At 31.9% G+C, this 23,297-nt stretch overlaps 1 protein-coding gene across 1 annotated transcript in view; it reads right to left on the reverse strand.

The window, feature by feature from the left end:
• Positions 1–10,135: 10,135 nt before the first annotated feature.
• LOC148623948 (calmodulin-like) overlaps positions 10,136–23,297 on the reverse strand; it is a 33,268-nt gene continuing 20,106 nt past the window's right edge. Inside the window, exons 2-5 of the mRNA XM_088566272.1 lie at positions 21,240–21,267; positions 18,058–18,201; positions 17,297–17,539; positions 10,136–10,368 (exon numbers count right to left, since the gene is read on the reverse strand). Of these exons, the coding sequence (XP_088422398.1) occupies positions 10,337–10,368; positions 17,297–17,539; positions 18,058–18,201; positions 21,240–21,267 (447 nt within the window). The 3' untranslated portion in view covers positions 10,136–10,336. The remainder of the gene's footprint in view (positions 10,369–17,296; positions 17,540–18,057; positions 18,202–21,239; positions 21,268–23,297) is intronic.

Raw genomic sequence — 23,297 nt, forward strand, 5'->3', positions numbered from 1 at the left:
CACTTCTTTAATTATCAGACCATAAAATTGTAAAAAGGATTTTTTATGGACTAGAAGGATAGGATTTGGTGTATTAATCTTTATCACTTCTTTTGATTAACCTATAAAAGTTTTGTCGTACTAAATATCAGATCTCATTACAGTACATACCGACCAAGAATAAAACAAATCTTCTAAGAGAATGTAGAATGAAGCACAGCCAATAAAAATAAAAGGTAATTATATGTAAGTAAACATTAAGAGGGATGGTACCACCACAAGTCCAAATTTATACAATGTCACAATGTATTCGAAACTCAGAATTTTTTTTATTTATTTTTTTCTGTTTTTGTCTTTGTCTTTGTTTTTGTTTTTTTTATTTATTTTTGTTTTTTTGTTTTTTGTTTTTTTGTTGTTTTTTTTTTATTGTTTTTTTTAGGATATCTTGAAATTATTAAAAGAAAATATTTCTTTATTAAATATTTGTATTACAAGAATGCACATATTTAACAGCCAAAATTTCAATTATGTTTGGGTTATTAATTTTAAACATCAGAGCATTAATTTATATAGGCCATTACCTCTGTAGATGGAATGTACATTATTTCATGCAAATATACGGATTATAAGGACCAAATTGTTTGCCATCCTTCATGAAAAGAATAAACTTACTTACAAAAAAATTTTAAAAAAATTTTGAAGCTGTAATTATATCTTTATCTGATGTAGGTATGTCTGCTTGTTTTCAAACCTGACCTTGTTTAAATTAATTCCGCTGTGTCATTCTAAAATAGCGACTCAGGCTGTACTCTTCTTCTAAGACATTACCATCATGTTATAGATGAAACCAACACCGTTCACTTGTTTGCATAATTAAGCAATATCTTTAGTTGTGCTTTTCTAATAGAAAAAAAGTATGGGACAAAAAAGGTTGGGATTAAACTGGTAATCCCTGAAGTGACCCTCCTATTTTGGAATCCTCAATCCACCACCAAATAAGTAGGGTATATTGATGTTCTGACAACTCTTGTTATAATGTTATTTTAATATATATTATAATGACTTTTGGCTTAATATTCCCAGATCCATACTTTTAACTTACGTTTTTGTTGCCAGTTAGTCATCAGTTATAATTTATTGCAATTAAGCTTAATTTGGCATAAACAAAAACATGTATTGGTTCTCAGTTAATCATAACACAGCTGCTTAAGCAATCCAATACAATATTTGTATATTTAATATTGATTGCATTCAATGTAACCTGATAAAACTATTTTATGCCAACACTTAATATGCGCTCTTATAATAGCAATGCAGAGTATAATTTATAAATTGCCTAAGCTTAATTTCGTATTTACGGTTATAAATTGTCCATTATCCAATGTAAGATTAAGAAAAATGAAAAAAGAGCTAAAAGGATGAGGGCTTAAATTGTCGTCGGTACAACAGTGCTTTTTTCATTCCCTTTATTGAAAACTTTATATCTAGCATTCTATTTTAAAGAAGTCGAAAAAGAGATGATTTGAGGAATGACTTTAGGATTGAGATGTTAACATTATTAATAAGATCAAGCATGTTTCAGAAAAAAAGGCTGAAATTTCATGAATGTTTTATGGTTGGAAAGCAATATATTGTACTATATCTTTTTCCACTGTCTTTCTATCAAAGGATATGGTTATGAATTACAATGTTCTCCATATCATCTTACTAAATTACCTTCCATTTCTAGATGATTTTCCTACTTTGCTTTGAAGAGAGTTATAAATTTGTCTTCAATGTTCTAATTTTTCACGACTTTGCATTTGACCCCCTATAAGGTCACTGAATATAAGTACCAATAACTTCAACACATATACAACATTCTTGTATGTTTTGTTGTATTTATTGTCCTTTTATATCTATCATATCATAAAGTGGTTGAAAATTTTACATTTACATGCGTCAGTAGTCAGTAGATATATGTAGTTTTGAATACGTCTGTTGTTCTCTCCTTTTATTTCTTTTTCATAATGAACCAGTAAACTGTTTTATTCCCTGTTAGTACTCAAATATGCAAGTCTTTTTTGAATGTAAGTTTTAGTTAAGGCAATGATTAACTGAATGCAGTATTGAAAAAACAGTTGGACACTTGATGATTAAAATAGTAAATTTATAAGAACCATTTAAAAAGGTTGACCTAGAACTTGATACATTTACCATAAAGGCTAAAAACCACTAATTCCACTTCCCATAGGCTTCTATGCTAATTTCACAATATTCAATGGCTTTTCTGGACTTTACCTTAACTTTAACCTGCAGATGACTATATATCAGCATGATTCTACATATGTCAGCTCACAATCCTCAGAATGGCATGTGGGGTTAGCAGACTTGCAGTGCAGTACTGGTCACCGGAAGTGAAGGGTCTATAAATAGCATGGGAAATCCCAGTGTTTTCACAAGATAGGGGTATATTTAAAAATCATTATGGAGATTAGGCTTCACATCACAAGAAGCAAAATGCACCTATAAAATGTACAGAAATGTTTTTCCTTTCAGAAACTGTTTAAATTTTTAAAATAAGATGAGAACTTTTTTCACAGCACTATGAGGAACAGGGGTAATTTCTGCGTAGGACTATTTTTGCGTACGTTCCAAATGCTCATTGGTTGAATTGGTGGTCTGTAACCTAAAGAGTCACTTTTTGTCTTAGAAAAAATAAATAACTATACAGGTATCTTCCTACACACATACTGAATGCATTTGCAAAGTTTCAGTGAAATGTGACAAGCACTTTTTTAAATATTTGATTTTTAAATATAGGGTAACCAAGTTGTGCGAGCAAAAAAGTGAAAATATTCTACCATACTGAAATGCATTAAATATTTGCAAAGAACTTTTTCTGACTTTTCAAATAAAAAATATCAATCACAACTTGTTTTTTAACAATATTAATGAAGAAATAGTTTTAAAAGTAATCATTTTCTGAGAAATTGGTCTATTTTTAAAAATTTATTTCTGACATGCCTCCCCCTTTTTCTTGATCACATGTCAAAAATCCTAAATCTTTAAATTTTCACAAAAGGTGATATATTTGGCTTTAAATTTGTAAATACAGTGTTTTCACATTAAAACATGACCAGTAAAGGGCACCTAAAGCAAAAAAAGTGCTCAATAATGGATTTTCCATGTTGCCATAGGGGAATGCTTATATGGCCTTAACCGCAGTAATGAAAGTGAGTTTTTCCTCATTTCTAACCTAATTTTTGCTCAAATCTACACAAAACTTGATTTCAAGTGCTTATTACTACCATATTTAGGTAAATATAGCCCTCAAAGTTTAATATTTGATATTTTTACTAAATTTTCTACACTTTTTACAAGATAGGACATAAAAATCAACCAAAAAGACCAATTTTCCATAATTTGGACCTATAACTTAAAAAAATGCATATTTTGAAGGATTTTTGTAGTGTATTCCTCTCATGGCAAAGTTAACAAGACCTTCAAGTAGTTTAAAGCTATTTCAAGAAACTTTTCATTTTGCCATGGCTTCAACTTAAGGCTACAAACCACTAATTCCACTTCCCATAGGCTTCTATGCTAATTTCACAATATTCAATGGCTTTTCTGGACTTTACCTTAACTTTAACCTGCAGATGACTATATATCAGCATGATTCTACATATGTCAGCTCACAATCCTCAGAATGGCATGTGGGGTTAGCAGACTTGCAGTGCAGTACTGGTCACCGGAAGTGAAGGGTCTATAAATAGCATGGGAAATCCCAGTGTTTTCACAAGATAGGGGTATATTTAAAAATCATTATGGAGATTAGGCTTCACATCACAAGAAGCAAAATGCACCTATAAAATGTACAGAAATGTTTTTCCTTTCAGAAACTGTTTAAATTTTTAAAATAAGATGAGAACTTTTTTCACAGCACTATGAGGAACAGGGGTAATTTCTGCGTAGGACTATTTTTGCGTACGTTCCAAATGCTCATTGGTTGAATTGGTGGTCTGTAACCTAAAGAGTCACTTTTTGTCTTAGAAAAAATAAATAACTATACAGGTATCTTCCTACACACATACTGAATGCATTTGCAAAGTTTCAGTGAAATGTGACAAGCACTTTTTTAAATATTTGATTTTTAAATATAGGGTAACCAAGTTGTGCGAGCAAAAAAGTGAAAATATTCTACCATACTGAAATGCATTAAATATTTGCAAAGAACTTTTTCTGACTTTTCAAATAAAAAATATCAATCACAACTTGTTTTTTAACAATATTAATGAAGAAATAGTTTTAAAAGTAATCATTTTCTGAGAAATTGGTCTATTTTTAAAAAATTATTTCTGACATGCCTCCCCCTTTTTCTTGATCACATGTCAAAAATCCTAAATCTTTAAATTTTCACAAAAGGTGATATATTTGGCTTTAAATTTGTAAATACAGTGTTTTCACATTAAAACATGACCAGTAAAGGGCACCTAAAGCAAAAAAAGTGCTCAATAATGGATTTTCCATGTTGCCATAGGGGAATGCTTATATGGCCTTAACCGCAGTAATGAAAGTGAGTTTTTCCTCATTTCTAACCTAATTTTTGCTCAAATCTACACAAAACTTGATTTCAAGTGCTTATTACTACCATATTTAGGTAAATATAGCCCTCAAAGTTTAATATTTGATATTTTTACTAAATTTTCTACACTTTTTACAAGATAGGACATAAAAATCAACCAAAAAGACCAATTTTCCATAATTTGGACCTATAACTTAAAAAAATGCATATTTTGAAGGATTTTTGTAGTGTATTCCTCTCATGGCAAAGTTAACAAGACCTTCAAGTAGTTTAAAGCTATTTCAAGAAACTTTTCATTTTGCCATGGCTTCAACTTAAGGCTACAAACCACTAATTCCACTTCCCATAGGCTTCTATGCTAATTTCACAATATTCAATGGCTTTTCTGGACTTTACCTTAACTTTAACCTGCAGATGACTATATATCAGCATGATTCTACATATGTCAGCTCACAATCCTCAGAATGGCATGTGGGGTTAGCAGACTTGCAGTGCAGTACTGGTCACCGGAAGTGAAGGGTCTATAAATAGCATGGGAAATCCCAGTGTTTTCACAAGATAGGGGTATATTTAAAAATCATTATGGAGATTAGGCTTCACATCACAAGAAGCAAAATGCACCTATAAAATGTACAGAAATGTTTTTCCTTTCAGAAACTGTTTAAATTTTTAAAATAAGATGAGAACTTTTTTCACAGCACTATGAGGAACAGGGGTAATTTCTGCGTAGGACTATTTTTGCGTACGTTCCAAATGCTCATTGGTTGAATTGGTGGTCTGTAACCTAAAGAGTCACTTTTTGTCTTAGAAAAAATAAATAACTATACAGGTATCTTCCTACACACATACTGAATGCATTTGCAAAGTTTCAGTGAAATGTGACAAGCACTTTTTTAAATATTTGATTTTTAAATATAGGGTAACCAAGTTGTGCGAGCAAAAAAGTGAAAATATTCTACCATACTGAAATGCATTAAATATTTGCAAAGAACTTTTTCTGACTTTTCAAATAAAAAATATCAATCACAACTTGTTTTTTAACAATATTAATGAAGAAATAGTTTTAAAAGTAATCATTTTCTGAGAAATTGGTCTATTTTTAAAAAATTATTTCTGACATGCCTCCCCCTTTTTCTTGATCACATGTCAAAAATCCTAAATCTTTAAATTTTCACAAAAGGTGATATATTTGGCTTTAAATTTGTAAATACAGTGTTTTCACATTAAAACATGACCAGTAAAGGGCACCTAAAGCAAAAAAAGTGCTCAATAATGGATTTTCCATGTTGCCATAGGGGAATGCTTATATGGCCTTAACCGCAGTAATGAAAGTGAGTTTTTCCTCATTTCTAACCTAATTTTTGCTCAAATCTACACAAAACTTGATTTCAAGTGCTTATTACTACCATATTTAGGTAAATATAGCCCTCAAAGTTTAATATTTGATATTTTTACTAAATTTTCTACACTTTTTACAAGATAGGACATAAAAATCAACCAAAAAGACCAATTTTCCATAATTTGGACCTATAACTTAAAAAAATGCATATTTTGAAGGATTTTTGTAGTGTATTCCTCTCATGGCAAAGTTAACAAGACCTTCAAGTAGTTTAAAGCTATTTCAAGAAACTTTTCATTTTGCCATGGCTTCAACTTAAGGCTACAAACCACTAATTCCACTTCCCATAGGCTTCTATGCTAATTTCACAATATTCAATGGCTTTTCTGGACTTTACCTTAACTTTAACCTGCAGATGACTATATATCAGCATGATTCTACATATGTCAGCTCACAATCCTCAGAATGGCATGTGGGGTTAGCAGACTTGCAGTGCAGTACTGGTCACCGGAAGTGAAGGGTCTATAAATAGCATGGGAAATCCCAGTGTTTTCACAAGATAGGGGTATATTTAAAAATCATTATGGAGATTAGGCTTCACATCACAAGAAGCAAAATGCACCTATAAAATGTACAGAAATGTTTTTCCTTTCAGAAACTGTTTAAATTTTTAAAATAAGATGAGAACTTTTTTCACAGCACTATGAGGAACAGGGGTAATTTCTGCGTAGGACTATTTTTGCGTACGTTCCAAATGCTCATTGGTTGAATTGGTGGTCTGTAACCTAAACATGATATTGCCCCAACATTTGTCGATTCAACAATGCTACCCTGTATTAGTGATTTTGTGTCCTTAGGTCTACTCTTGTAGGAAAATGTATTATTAAACTCTAATTTAATAAATGAAATTTCCTGAAAAAGAGGATTAAAAATCTAATGTATATTCTAATTAAAGCCTCATGTTAGACTAATCTTCAACTAAAGAGACATTTGATTTACTTGTTTTGTGAATGTTAATTGAAGGAGCTAACGACTTTCATCAACGAGAAGTTAACCAGCTCTCAGATGATGGGTAAAATTTAGAGTAATTAACTGGAGGATGCTGAGTTGAAAATCAATATCACAGCTAGTGTCCAGACACTTCAAAGGACAGTTTAAGGAGGAATAAAAATATATACATAATTACCTTATTGACAAAGTAGAAATGAGAGAAATGTTTAGGTCTGATACTTGAAAATATCATTGTATTGAAATACAGAGAACAGAATATTGCTGACCACAATATGTACGAAGACCATCTGCTGAATGGTGTCAATGGTTACCTAAATCCAGGACGAAGTTTGAACAAAGTGCAGATACCTCTGGCAATAGGGAGTACTTAGTAGACAGAACATGGAAAATACATACAAAAATCTTGATCCATTATAGTTTGAAAAGATCTACATGTATGTTATTATTTGCAGGATATGCAGGGTATTTTTTTTCTTTTCATGAATTATTCTTTGATTAAAAGACATAAAGGCTTCAGTGGCTATTCACTGATGAATTGTTTTTTTTTTAAATATAAGATAGGTTGTCTGTTAAGAGTTACACCTGGGATGAGAACTCTAGTTCAATGGACTTCATTCGATGACAGTTTTTGTCAGACCAAGCACTGGCATAGATATACGGAATCCCAAGAGGGTCATTACCTCTCAGGTCAACCCTGGAGGAGAAAAAAATACAGGTGCAGAACTACAAGGTCAGAAATAAGGTAATGCAAATTTCAAGAATAACGGATTCGATGTATCTTTATTATGTGAACGTTATTGTTTTTTTTTCTTGGCATTTGCACGAAGACCTTGCTTTGCCTAGACATTTTGTAATATATTTTCACTCAATTATGTTGGACGTGTTTTTATTGATATTTATTGATATTTTGTTTGAGTAAACAAGGTGTGCTTTTGTATTTCGAACTAGCTTACAGAAAAAGAGAGTATTCTTTCGAGGTAGATACAGCTTGTTGTCTTTTTTTTCTATTTGTTAAAGTGTTAATATTATGTATTGATCTCAAGAGTTAATTACGAGTTCACAGATTTTCATTATTCGTTTTATTGTTGTATTTTCCCACCACTGTCCCAGGTTAGAGGAGGGTTGAGCGCTCTCAAACATGTTTAGTAACATCACATATTTTATGTTCCTGTCGAAAGTTCGGAACCTGTAGTTCAGTGATCGTCTTTTATAGGATTTGCCCATTATTGAAGACCGTGTGATGACCTGTAATTTGTTCATTGCGTGGCTTTTGGTGAATGACTGTTTAATTGGCAATTATACCACATCTCCTATATTTGTAATTTTAAGTTTCTAGACATTCCAATCCTTGTTACTGGTGATGTGATGTATGTATTTCCGTAGAATGTATGACTTAATGACTTATGCATCTATATTTTGAAAGCATTATTGCTCGTTTTATAATATTCCCAAAAGCTTTAAACAATATACATGACTTAAGTACATAAACGTGTTAGCTGCCATTATAATGCAATAATTTGAATATCACTAAACAATTTATAAATTATAAATTTATGATATGATTACTGCAAAAGTAGAATATAAGATGGTAATGGGTTAAGGTTCCAAAAAAAGTGGGATGTCATAGTGGAAAGGGATATATACTCTTTTTTAATGATACAACAGAAATCAGGAGCATAGAAACTCCAAACAATATACAGAAATCAGGGACATAGAAACACAAAACAACCCACAATAAATAAGAAATAGAAATACTAAATAACAATAAATCAGGGGCAATGAAACACCAAACAACATAAAGAAATCAGGGGCGTAGCAACACCATACAACATACAGAAATCAGGGGCATAGCAACACCATACAACATACAGAAATCAGGGGCATAGCAACACCATACAACATACAGAAATCAGGGGCATAGCAATACTATACAACATACAGAAATCAGGGGCAACGAAACACCTAACAACATAAAACAAATCGGGCATAGCAACACCATACAACATACAGAAATCAGGGGCATAGCAACACCATACAACATACAGAAATCAGAGGCAAAGCAATACTATACAACATACAGAAATCAGGGGCAACGAAACACCTAACAACATAAAAAAAAAATCAGGAGCATAGCAACACCAAACAACATAAAGAAATCAGGGGCATAGCAACACCAAACAACATAAAGAAATCAGGGGCATAGCAACACCATACAACATAAAGAAATCAGGGGCATAGCAACACCAAACAACATAAAGAAATCAGGGGCATAGCAATACCATACAACATACAGAAATAAGTGCATAGAAGCACCAAACAACATTCAGAAAATAAGGACAAAGAACAGAAATAAGTGCATAGAAACACCAAACATCATTCAGAAAATAAGGACAAAGAAACACCCAAAACAAATGCGGAAAGAACATACAAACTCCAATTCTGTATACAAAGGCATACTCTATTATGATAATGTATTTAGATAAGCAGTATTATTTTCAAAAGGAATTTCAGTTCAATTTTGCATAAGGTCATCAAATATTCACTGATACTTTATTAAATGGCATATAATCTTAATGTTTTACATAATGTATCTACTAGATTTATTTTTCCATTCAAGTAATTAAATACGTAATATAACGAGGGGACTGAAAAAAAAGATTAAACTAGTGATTTGTTTATCTGTTTGTTTGTTTTTGTTTGTTTTCTTATTGTTTTTTTGTTTGTTTGTTTTTTGTTTTGTTTTGTTTTTGTTTTTTTTGTTTGTTGTTGTCATCTATCATTCCCCTCCCACAATATTAATCATTTTTGTTAAATCAAATGATACAGAAATTGTGATTTCTATAAGATAAATGACACAGTATGAATAATGATATGTTATTTTTGTCTAGTAACTACTGTACTGTAAAAGTGTCAATTTTTGCCGTGGATAGAAAAGCACGACAATAGGTACCCACAGAATTGAGTTTTAACACTGTAGAACGCTAGTCATATTTTGAAACCGCGAATATTGATACCCTCGGATATGTTCACCAGACAGATTCAGCGAAAATTAGTCACCGCGAAAATTTATACATTAATAGTATTCACCAGCTTTTTTAATATGTAGTTTATTTACTGCTTTTATGTGTTTAGGGGTCTATGTGTTTAGGGGTCTATGTGTTTTGTTATTTAAATTAATATTTGTTTCCTTATGTCACTACGTAATTTATATTCTCTTTTCCAGCAACGAATAAGAACAAACGGAAATGTGATTTTTTAATGACTGTAACAATTTAAAAGATGTACACTTTCGAATTTTGAAATACAGCACAAACAACATATAATATACATGGAAATTGGTCCTCATTCAGTTAAATATTTTTGGTCTTACTATTTTCGTTGCATCTTCGATAGCAGACTTGAAAAACGACGATTTCTTACCACTTGGTTGATGTAAAGGGATCTTATCGAACTGGTTTCATCATCCTTATAAACTCTGAAAAACAAATCAAAATTATTCAGTGGAAAATTTTGATTGCTTGCTTGGTTCATGTGGTGCATGGTTGTAGTAGTACATGGCTTTTCAACTCGGAATTCATACAGCTGTTGGGTGTTACAACCGCTTATAGTCCGTTTCTATTCTAATTTGGTAATGTTGATTGTTTGTTTTCCCTTTTTGTCTTTCGACATAGTCCATAGTTTATGCAATGCAATTTTAAATATTTAATTGCATACCGATCTTGGTTAGTGTGCATTACTAAAATCATGCAGTGGTTCTCTTTTGGAAATCTTATTTTGTTTTTTAAGCACTACCTTTGGTCGAATCGACAAGTTGTTTTTATCTTATAATGTGTTTTAGGAACTTATTTAATATATTGCATCTAATTACTATTCTATTTTGTTATGTGACTTTAATGACAATTACTTCTTTTTCATCTATCTAATTACCAAATATTCTAATTAACCAATTGAATTAATTAAAATTTTATTAAGTTTTGATTGGAAACTAAACAGTAATGATTATATAACTTGGACATACATGATAAAATAGTTATGGGTAATACGGTTGGTGTTTGTTTAATTCAATCAGAAGTATTTTGATTGTTTACCATTTGATGCAAGACATTATGAAAGATAGCTTAATTTAACATAAATTATGTTTGACAAAAAATTGCCGAAAAGAGCGTATATTGAACCTCTGGAAAATATTTTGACAGGAGTCCTCTCATGCCCTGTTCTTCCACCGGGTCTGAGGGGGCATGGCTATACAACATTATCATCATCACCATTTAATTCAGGAGATCATGTTTACTGTATAAACCAGATATCTTTGAAATCAAAGCAAGTATAAAAATTACCGGGGAAAATGGTGCCCCAAAAAAAAAACTATCGTCATCACTTTTCTACTTAGACAAAAAAATCATTGGAATCGGAGCAACTGGTGAAAATGGTCGCAAAATAGCAGCCATTTTGAAAATGGCCGCCCAAAGAAAAATTTCAATACTGACAGTCAACTCAGGATATTATGTTTATCTTATAAGTAGATTTTATCTTCATTCTTCTATAGTAATGCGAAAGAAATGGCAAAAAACTTCCGTCTGACCTCTATGTTTTATTTTTAGTTACGACGGCCATGTAATTTAACCGATGAAAATTTAAATGATTAATTTCTGCAGTATACCTCTAAAACTATTATGTCAAATTTCATTAAATTTTGTCACAATTGGTTTCAGAGAAGATTATGGAAGTGGCACATGAGAAAAACGACAAAAAGTCTTATTCAGGGACCGTAACTCATACATCGGGCGTCGAATCATTCTAAAAATGTCGGTACCAGTCCTTCTTCTGAAGGTGAATAATATAAACCCCACTCCAGCAGTATTTTGCTGAATTCAACGGTTTTTTGAGTTATTTGCAAATACTGTATTTTGACCCCTATGTTTTATTTATAGTAACAGCGGCTATGTTCAAAAATCCAAAGAGTCATTTTTGTGCAGGATATCAAAAGAAACGATTACATCTACTTCCATTGAATTCTGTACAGTAGTTTATGAGGAGTCGAATATGAAAGTAATGAAATCAAAAACAGCATAAACGTATAAAAGTGGACAATAACTCCAACAAGGGTCAACAAATTTTTACCAAAATTTGACTACAGATATATCTCATCATGCTGAACACTTTTAACAAAGTCAGAATTTGGTTATAAAAAAAACTGCTGTCTGTCCTCTATGTTTTGTATTAGTAACAATCATAAATCAGAATTCTGTATTGTAGTTTCTGAGGAGAAGATTCTTGAAAGTAATAACGTAAAAATAGCACCAACAAAACAAAACAAAACAAACAAACAAACAAAAAGTGCAATAACATATTTTCACCAAAATTATACCACATATAGATTTCATCATGTTGAACACTTTTACTTCATATCAGAATTTAGTTTTACCTGACGGTTTTTGAGATATATGCAAAAAAAACTGCTGTCTGACCCCTATTTTCAGTAAAGACGGCCATGCTTTCTAATGGATCACATAAAAAAACAGATATTTTGTGCAGGATATCCTTAGAAACAAGCATGCAAGTTTCATCTAAATCCATTCAGTAGTTTCAGAGGAGAAGATGTTTGAAAAATTATTAACGACGACGATGGACGCCAAGTGATACCAATAGCTCACATGGCCTGCCGCTTGGTGAGCTAAAAATGACATCGATGTGCGTACTTTCTTTGGAAAGCTTATAATTGTTTTTCTGTTGTGTTTGTTTTTATTTAACATGCGTTGATACAATCTGTTTCTTCAGCTACTCATAAAATTCACTGTGGTTTATATACATACTATATGTTACAGAATATTCTCAAGTTGAAGTAGAATGAAAAACACAAGATAATATATTGAATAAATCAATGATATATGATGGATCACAAGCCAAATATATATAAAACTAACCCATTGGCAAAATATATCTCCTATAATTGATGTAGACGGTATGCTTTGACATATGTGTCAATAGCCGTGATTAGTTTTTTGACAAATTAGACAAAATCCAAGGTCGTAAGAACGTACCAGGTTTCCGCTTGATATTATTTGTGTTAAACTAAGACAATAAGTAGTAGAAATTTCAACCATAAAAGTCATTGCAGAATCTAAATATGGAGGAATACTTAAAGTCCCCTCTGACACGTGGCTGTGCTTTTTTCTCTCTCTTTAATCACAGCCCTTTTGGTCATATCACTGGTTATTTGATTTTCATGGAGAATGAACTCCTACATAAAGTAGATTTTTATGGTCCAAAATTCAGAGAACCTCTGTGCCTTAATTGGAAATTTAATTTTAAAACCATAATGATGGGTGCTGTTGAAGATTATGCCAGATCATAGAAAAAAGAGAAAAAAAGGACCAAGAACCAGACATCGAGTCCTTTCCAGATTGAATACGTACCACCCTATCGTATCGACAATCTTACGAAATGTGTCCGTATTCAACGATCATGAGGCACTTGAATTCCACTTTCTTATTACGTGAAAAATATGTTATCGTTCCTGCGGACAAGTTTCAAACTACATTCTATTTGTAAAGCCCTTTACCTCAAGATTTTGTCTGCAGTGAGATATTTGCAATATAACATACTTTCATAGTGGCATTAATCATATGTTGATACTTAAAAATTCAAGGAGACTACAAATTGGAAAATATATCGTAACATCTTTTAGGAATCACTACATTCGTATAGTATAAAAAGGATAAAACGTGGGAAAGTAGATAAAATGCTTTAAATTATTTCCTCAAATTTGTTAAACAAAACAGTTGACATCCCAATAAAACGTTTTGAGGAAAACTTTACTTCTAATAAACAAGATCCATACCGTATTTCCCGAATAAAACACTAACTGAAAGAACTCAACAAGGAATTTGTTTTTGTTTCTGTTGATAAAGATGCAAATTATATTATTATTATTTCTGACATTTAATAATATTGAAATTATACAAAAAGAAATTACGAATTCAACAACATTCTAACAGACCAAAATTTCAGGGAGTGAAATTATGAACAAACACAAACTTCTCGCTACCTCTTTACAAGCTGAGTTATAGAAGTTCCTACAATGTACTGGTTTTCCAAACTTCACAAATCACCTTATAAATATAGAGTCATTTCCTCTTTAAGTCATTGCGCTACAACTAGACTTTCTATTTTACCCGCTGGAGCGCTCAATACCATAACAAATCTGATTATAAATGTTTGTAAGAAGGCTTATGATATTAACTATTTTTGGAGTGTCAAACATTCCTTGAAATGCTTGATAAATTTTATGTCCATGATCTTTCGAATCTAGTCATCTTTAATACTATACATTTCAACATCAAACAAAATTCACATATCTTATCAAATGGTCATTTAATAAATCTGGTTGTGGATATTTTTTTGGTTTTATTTCGTATAGATCATTTTTAGTAACAAAAAACATAAAGACTACGTTAAAAGGACTTCTTTTGATATACATACAGCACTTGAATTCCTGTTAGACAACATTTCGGAAAGCTTTGGCGAAACCGGTTATCGGTATTCCTATGAGATCCAATTATGCACCACTTATTACGGACCTCTTTCTGTATTGTTACGAATCTCAATTTATGGCCAGGATAAATAGAGACCCTTCCAAACAACATTTGATAGAAAAGTTTAATAACAATTTAAAATATTTGGATGATATTTTGGCTATAAACAACGATGACTTTAATATTTATACTAATGATAAATAAAGCTTATATTGATAATAAATAATGTCCCTATCTTGATCTCAGTATTCATATCGCTAATGGTAAACTTATACTAAAATTTACCATAAAAAGGATGACTTTATTCGCTATTGTCATTTTTTCGTTTTTAGATGGTGACGTCCCCTTGTCAACATCAAATGGTGTTAACATATCACAATTGGTTCGATTTGCTCGCATTCGCATCAATGTTTTTGATTTTAATGAAGGGAATCTTTATATAACCGAGAAATTATTACATCAAGATTTTCGATATCACAAGCTCGTAAAAGCATTCACAATTTTTTAACAAATACAAGGAACTCATTTTCAGATAAGATACAGATGTATTTGTAAAGGATTAATACATGCGAGTATCTCTTATCTTTTTACAGTAATATTCTACATAAAGCACGGAAAGCTGGATATTCACCCAATAACTTAACCGTTATCATTCGTAATATATAGTCATAATATTGTTGTCGAATCGTTAAGGATAGCAAGCAATTTTGGTATTAAAACTTATTTGCTCTTAGTGTCTTTACATAGAAATTTAAAAAAAACTATATTTAAGAAGGTAGACCTAGGGTAAGGGACATAACTCTGAAATCGGTGATATGTTTGTATCATATTCAATTCCACCTAAGCCTTTCAAGCTTTCATTTGAAACAGAATGAAATCAATCCAAGGTACTTTGATGCTTACATGAGATTGATATAAAGAGCCTGAATACAAACGTTCTAGTGATTTTAAAGAGTTGTGTCCCTTACTTAGGTCTACCTCCTTAAAAGCAGTTTTTGTCATGACATGGGTTATGCTCTTATTGTATGGCTTATGATGTACCATGGTTCTCAACCTCGCATGGGAAAAATTAGGATTGATTCTATATACGATGCGGATATAACTTTTTGAAGGTTTGAATTGGTCTGGAGCTGGCATATCAGTTAACTGCTAGTTGTTTATAGTTTGTACATTTGTGTAATTTATATTCTTTATTTCCTTTGTAACAAAAGACTCAGGACTTTTTGAATTGATATTTAGGTGTATTTAATTGTGTAATATTTTTTCCGCAGTAGTCAGATTTTTAAGGGGGAGGGTTGTAATCACGCCAAAGTAATTTAACCCCGCCGCATTTGTTTCTTTTTCACCTTTAGTTTATTGATATGTTACTTGAGTATGTAGGAGCGTGTGCATAATGATGTTTTGGGACCAGCTGCAGCTAGCCCTGTGGAGCGAGGGATTCCTTGTCATTCAGTGAAGATGGATGGCTTTGGGCTGACATTTCATCCCTGTGGGGTTGTTGTCCCTTTGAAATATTCAGCATACCTATTCTCGTTATATTTGGTTGAAAAATACTGTTTCGTCTTAAATAATACGTAATGTTTTTTCTTTGTTTTTGTTTTTGTTTTTTGTTTTGTTTTGTTTTTGTTTTTTTTTATTGTTTTTTTTTTGTGCTGATATGACAGCTGACTTACCAATTATGACGCAATAGCATGCATATTATATATTTAATCACCACCGGTATATTCATGTTGCAACGGAAGAGGGGGGTTAAGCGCCCTGTAAAACCTAGATTAAACCCTACATTTCGCATTTGACTTTTGTTTCAGAATTGTTAACTTTCCTTTCATCTGTGGCAACATCCCTTCGACTCCTGCGTATGGAATGTTCATATCACAACTGATACGTTATGCCAGAGCTTGCCGAAACTACGCAGACTTTTTGTATCGCGCTAGAACTCTAACAAATAGGCTTCTGGAACAGGTTATGTTGCGACAAGATCGAGGTCATCACTACAGAAGTTTTATGGTCGTCATCATGAACTCGTGGATCGTTATGGTGTATCCATCTGCACCATGAAAACTGATGTATTCAACGGGTCATAGTTTTCCTTTCCTCGTTTGTCTACCACGGACTTGACTTTTTATGAGCAATTCGGCGGGTGTTTCTAGAAAAGCAGAGGACGCTTACCATTCCGGTGCACCTGGTCCATGCTCCCAGTTTTTAGTGGAGTCCGAGTTGCTCATTTACTTTTGTTACTTTGTATGTATGATTTCAGTTACTTTATGTTCTTTGTTGTGAATGTCTGTTTTCAATGTCTGGTCTTTGTCCCTGGATTACATTCTTTTGATTACCGCTATAACCTTGGGTCCCTTGATTACTCTTTGAAATGCCTGTACCAAGTCAGGACCATTACGGTACCAGCTGTTCAGGTGGTGTAACATCTATCTTGTCATATGTTTTTTACTTTACCTAATTATGGAGAAGATTAGTGTTCGGTAATTTTGTTGTTACCCTTATATTCAATGTTTAGACCATTCCAAAGTCTCAGAATTTCAACACCTTATTACTGGTACTAAAGTTTGATAGTTGATAGTTAAGTCATATTTTTTGTTAAAAGATCCGAAGTGCTATATCGAACATTTAATCTTGATTCGCTTTCCACACTAACAGCAATCAAATGTATTAATTACTTTACAACACCGCTTTATAAAATAAGTACCAAAAATATAATGCAAAGAAAAACTAATTAACTATAATACGGAATACAAAAAAGGGATACCATCTTTGTACAAAGCATGTCAAAATGAAAAAAAAATGATTAAAATGTAAAGTTTTTTCGTGTATGTATAATGTACAATTAAACATAAAATAATGCTATTTTCTCACCAGAATAATTGATTTGTCCATCGCCATCTATATCAGCCTCTTTAATCATACTATCCACATCTTTATCACTAAGTTTTTGTCCCATGCTCAACATAACTTGTCGTAGTTCTGCAGCACTAATATTCCCATCTCCATTTCGATCAAACATTTTAAAGGCGTCTGTCATTTCTTTCATTTGGCGTATTTCGGTATATTTTCTAGCCATCATGTGTAAAAACTCATTGAACTCTATAGCTCCACTTCCTAGAAATTCAGAAAAAAATGAAGTTGTTGAACTGCATGTGATTAAATGAATGATTTTGTAAGACAAATAACAGATTCGGCTTCTCCTATTATATTGGTGCAAATATAGGACAAAGTAAAAATGGCGAGACATTTCTTGCAAAAATATATCCATCTCTCTTTTGTTCAAAAATTATGCATCGAAATCACTTGCTCGGAAGTGGAGGACAAATCATGCTAAAGGAAGAAGAAAATCTTTGATAAAGAATTGGATATTGGTTGAAGAATATGAATCATTCTCTTTACATTCACTTAATGAAACATTCAAATACAAGGAGCGTACGATAAACGCTTTTAATAATACAAACGTCTACTTCTGACATAAAAACGTGTAGGTATTATATGTAAATAAATTTATACAATTCACAAGCTACAAACGATATTTGAAATAAATTATTTCGTTTTCATAGTAACCCAGACTCCATAAAACAAACCAAAAGTTAACAAATGATTAGGTTTTCCAGCAGTATATAACAAACCATCGGTGTCTAGTTCTTTTAGTATTTGACTAATTTCTTTTTGAGTCGGATTTTCACCCATTGACCTCATCACACTCTCGAGCTCGGTTCCTGTTATCCGACCATCACCATCTTTATCAAAGAGAGCGAAAGCTTCTTTCAACTCTGGAAATATATTATAGTTAGTATAAAATAACAAATGATATGTAATGATGTCTTTCTCATACAACGACAATTTATAGTGATCTTCCGTTCCAATATTTATTATTGTATTATATGAAACAATAAGTTCAAAGTGATATCATTTGAAACATATATAATAAATATTGAAACAGCCTTTTTCTTTGTAATACCAGATAAAAATTACCAAAATATATTTTATTCACAAATTCACCTAAATACAAAGTTGTCCCCGAGGTTATCATCAACCCAGTACTACAATAGAAAGAATATCGTTTGGCTAGATCCTTTAATCTCACTTTCCGCTAAATAGATGACATATTATCTTTAAACAACCCTAATTTTGGGGATTCGATACATCGCATCTACCCCCAAAGAACTTAAGATAAAGCATACTACAGACACTGTGAAGTCAGCCTGATATCTTGACCTACACTTTGAAATCGATGGTAAAGGAAAACTATTGACCAAACTTTACGACAAACGTGATGACGTTTCATTCAGAATTGTCCACTTTCCTTTTTTCTGTGGAAACATCCCTTCAGCACCTGCGTATGGAGAGTTCATATCACAACTCACACGTTTTGCCAGAGCTTGCCGAAAGTACGCAGACTTTTTACATCACACCTGAACTCTAACAAATAGGCTTCTGGAACAGGGTTATGCTGCTACAAGATTGAAATCATCACTACAAAAGTTTTATGGTCGTCATCATGAACTCGTTGATTGTTATGGTGTATCCATCTGCACCATGGAAACAGATTTATTCAACTTGCCATAATTTTCCTTTCCTCGATTGTCTACCCCGGACTTGACTTTTTATGAGCAACTCGGCGGGTGTTTCTAGAAAAGCAGAGGACGCTTACCCTACCTGTGCACCTGGTCCATGCTCCCAGTTTTTAGCGCAGTCCTAGTTGCTCATTTGCTTTTGTTACTTTGTATGTAAGATTTTAGTTACTTTATGTTCTTTGTTGTGTATGTCTGTTTTCCATGTCTGGCCTTTGTCCCTGAATTACATTTTTTTTATTACCGCTATAACCTTGGGTCCCTTGATTACTCTTTCAAGACTGCTGTATATATGGTATAATAGATTCCCTTAAAAATAAATAGATATTCAGGAAGACAAAATATTACAAATGGTAATTTAATGACTAACTACGAATAGCAGTTGTAATTTCAGGTTAAATATATCATTTAAAATCATGACCAAAACTAAAGTAAGAAAAAAAACTTCCGAAGCATGAATACCAGTAACCCATATAAAACCTATTATCCGCATCTGTTATTTGAAGAAGATTAGTGTTTTTTAATGGTTAAACTCATAAAATATTTCTGAACATTTAATTAGTCTGGTTCTTCTGTACATCACAAAAACATTTCGGAGGCTTTGATGCTAAATAAGATCCAGGGCAGCAGAAAGTGACAAAGCTGTGAAGCAGGTTGACTATTCTGACGAGCTATTTCATTTTAATTCATAACATTGAATATTATAATATTGATATCATGCGTACGGTGAAAACTATAGTCATGTAAGAACATAAAGAAATGAGTTCGATGTCGTTGATTGTGATAATATTTTAACTAATTAACTTCATTGAAAGAGTAATCAAGAGAACCAAGATTCCAGCGGATATAAAAAGAATGTACTCCTGGGATGAAGACCAGATTTGGATAACAGATATACACAACAAAGAAAATAAAATAATCACAATAATACATACACAGTAACAAAAGTAAATATAAACAAAGTATAAATCATGTCAGATTCCGACAAAGTGTCATTAAGGTAAATAAAGGAAGCATTTGACTTCTCAAATGCATCGTTCTTTGTAATGATACATTTCATTGGATAACGTTAATTTCAATTCAATAATCGGTACACTGAAATTGTTTGCGCATATGCAGGTGTTACTTTAATATGTTGCATGTATGTGCATTGACTATAGAATCGAGCACCGTGTGGTTCATCAGGTTTTACCGGGTATCGAATAGAGAAAAATCCAGTTTTATATTCAATTTGATATTCAAGTCCTATCTATATTCATTATATAACCAAGAAAAAAATGTCGATATCGAACAGTTTGATATTCATCTGATATTCATATCTTATCTAAAATCAATATACAGCCCGGAAACGAATGTCAAACGAATGTCGAACAGATACAAAATACAGTTTGATATTCAATCTGATATTCAAATCCAATCTAAAATAATATAAACATGGAGACTTAATATCAAATGGATATCGAACAGAATAACATTCCAGTTTGATATTAAGTTTGATATTCAAATCCGTTCTATATTCAATATATAACCCAGAAAAGAATGTCAAACGAATATCGAAAAGAAAAAAGTATGATCTTCATTTGACTATTACCGTTTGATATTCAGTTTGATACTGAAAACTTTGAATATCGAACATCGAATAACAAAAGTATTTGATCTCGTTAACATATCTCCATTCATTGATCCCAATGTTTCTTTTTTTATTTCTTGCTGTGGAACTTCGATTTAAGCATGCTATCAAATTCTTTATGGTTTGACTGGTAACTATCACTGGAGCCATTTTCAAATGTTATTTACACATACCCACACGTTGTTGATAAGCTAATATTTGTAATTGCTTTTACAGATATATTCAACAATTGTATTAGAATGGAGCTAACTATTTTGCATGTAAAGATTTGTAATTGACAAATTTGATCTAATGTTTTACTGGTGCATCGACAGTAAACTCCTTAATGACTGTATTTACTAATTGATAAATGGAAGATCGTGGCATGAGCAGCGGCCTCACAGTGGAAAGGTAATCCTTAGCGCGTGTGTCTGTCATTTCCATACTATGAATGTCAGTACAGTTCACCATCAATAAACCGTTGTCTATGAGGCCTTACAATAGAAAAAAACGATTAAAAAAAACTTCTTTTTTTTTTACTAATTTCCTGTTTTAATATTCTCTTGAACGAAAATGACATAGATGCCTTTAGGGAGCTTGAAAATCATAACATTAAAATTCTACATACCTGCAACTTTCTCTTTGGATAGTTTTTCCTGAATGAGAAAAAAAATGATTATTGCTGACAAATTTAAATTCTAGTGACTTAACTAAAATTTTGTTAATAATAAAAAATAACAGATTGTTAGGATACTGTTATTTTTAACAATTGTTAGATTGTTTGGCCTGATCTGTTTGACCTTTATTGCTAAATATAGAAATGGCACATTTATAAACATCTTATTTCAATAATAGAATTTTCTAGGATTTCTAAACAAACAAGTATTGTTTATCCGACTCATTAATGATTAATTGTTTTTTAAATTGTTCTAGAACTTTCTTAGTATTTCTAGATTTTATGATATTTTATATATAAATACTGGACATCTGGAAAGGGAATTAATCTAATTAACTGATGAATGATTGAATGATGTTTTGTGAGTACATTCATTCTTTAGCACTGGACTTCTGAGGACACCTTTGCAACTTGGACTAAGTGTTCGAAATTATTCTGTGCTGGACAGATTAGCAAACTGTCCAGACTATATAGTGACAAGTAACTTTTGAAATTATAATTACTGTAAATTGTAACACATTACTTATATAGTTTAATTAATATTTTGAAATTGTAATTTGTCTCTTGTTGGCTGAATCTTTCTAAGAGGTTATTAATGACCTTGACATTTTTGTTGTTACAGATATTGGGGGCTCGTCCAGGATCCATATTTAAAATATTTCAGTTTATTGTTTAGTAAGCCAACAAGAAACAAAATGGTTTTTGTTGCTCAGGACTTTTTGAAAAAGCCAGATCAAGATGAGTTCGATCAGCAGAAAAAAAGATGAGTTAGTGTTGCTTGCCACATATTTACAAATTGACTTTAAAGTTTCAATTAGAAAGTTAACTATAAAAAAATCTGTTAATTGACAAAATGATCAAACTTGATGACATGAAAGTAGAAAATGTAGATATGATTAAATTGAAACAAATGGAATTGGACCATGAACTTATAGTTAAACAATTGGAAATGGAATTAAGGAAAGCAGAATTTAACATGTAAGGAAAAGAAAGAGAAATGCAAGGAAGGAAAGAACATGAAGAAATGGAATTAAGGAAAGCAGAATTTAGCATGCCTGAGAAAGAACTTGACATTCAGAAAGAAATAGAACCTGAAAGGATTAGGCAAGGTCATATCTTTCCACCAAATAACACTAAATCTGAGTCAGAATCAGAACGGTTCGATGCAGCTAAACATGTACGTTTGGTACTTAGATTTTCAAAAAAAATGCTGTTAATAAGTATTTTCCTCAATTTGAGAAAATTGCCGAAATCTAAAATGGCCAAAACCCATTTGGTCAACAATGCTTCAGAGTGTTTTCATTGGCAGGGCAGCTGAAGTTTATTCAGCACTTTCATCTGAATAAAGTTCTGATTATGACATTGTAAAGAGAGAAGTTTTGAAGGCTTATGAGTTAATACCTGAAGCTTATAGATAGAAATTTGGGTCTTATAAGAAATATGATTAACAAACTTATGTAGAATTTGCTGGAGAAATTGAAGATTTATTTGATAAATGGCTCACGTCAAAGAAGGTAGATAAACATTTTGATAAATTTAGACAATTGATTTTGCTAGAACAGTTTAAGCAGTGTGTTCACTTGGATTTAAAGATTCGTTTAGATGACAAAAATGTAGAATCATTACAAGATGCAACTATTACTACTGATGATTATAGCTTGACACATAAGATAAGTTTCAAGAGTCCATATTCTAGTGGTCATAATTTTAATGGTAGTTTGAAAAATCAAAGATCTGAAAACACTGTTGAGACAACTACAGGTGTTTCCCACGGTAAAGTTCAGTCAAGTCCAGTTAGGCCTAGTCCTAAGGAGGATTCTTTTGATAAAAAATCCATGTCTTGTAGTTATTGTAAGAAGCAAGGTCATGTGATTTCAGAATGTTTTAAACTCAAGAGACGGAGAGAACCAGAGAAAAAGGCCAACCCAAGTGATTGTTCAACACTTATCAATTCTGTTGAGAGAAGATAAAGATAAAGATTCTGCTCCCAAACCCATTCGCATTTTAAGA

The sequence above is a fragment of the Perna viridis genome, chromosome 2, assembly GCF_037379345.1.
Source record: "Perna viridis isolate PV_CMFRI_1.1 ecotype Kerala chromosome 2, ASM3737934v1, whole genome shotgun sequence".
NCBI classification, from domain to species: Eukaryota; Metazoa; Mollusca; class Bivalvia; order Mytilida; family Mytilidae; genus Perna; species Perna viridis.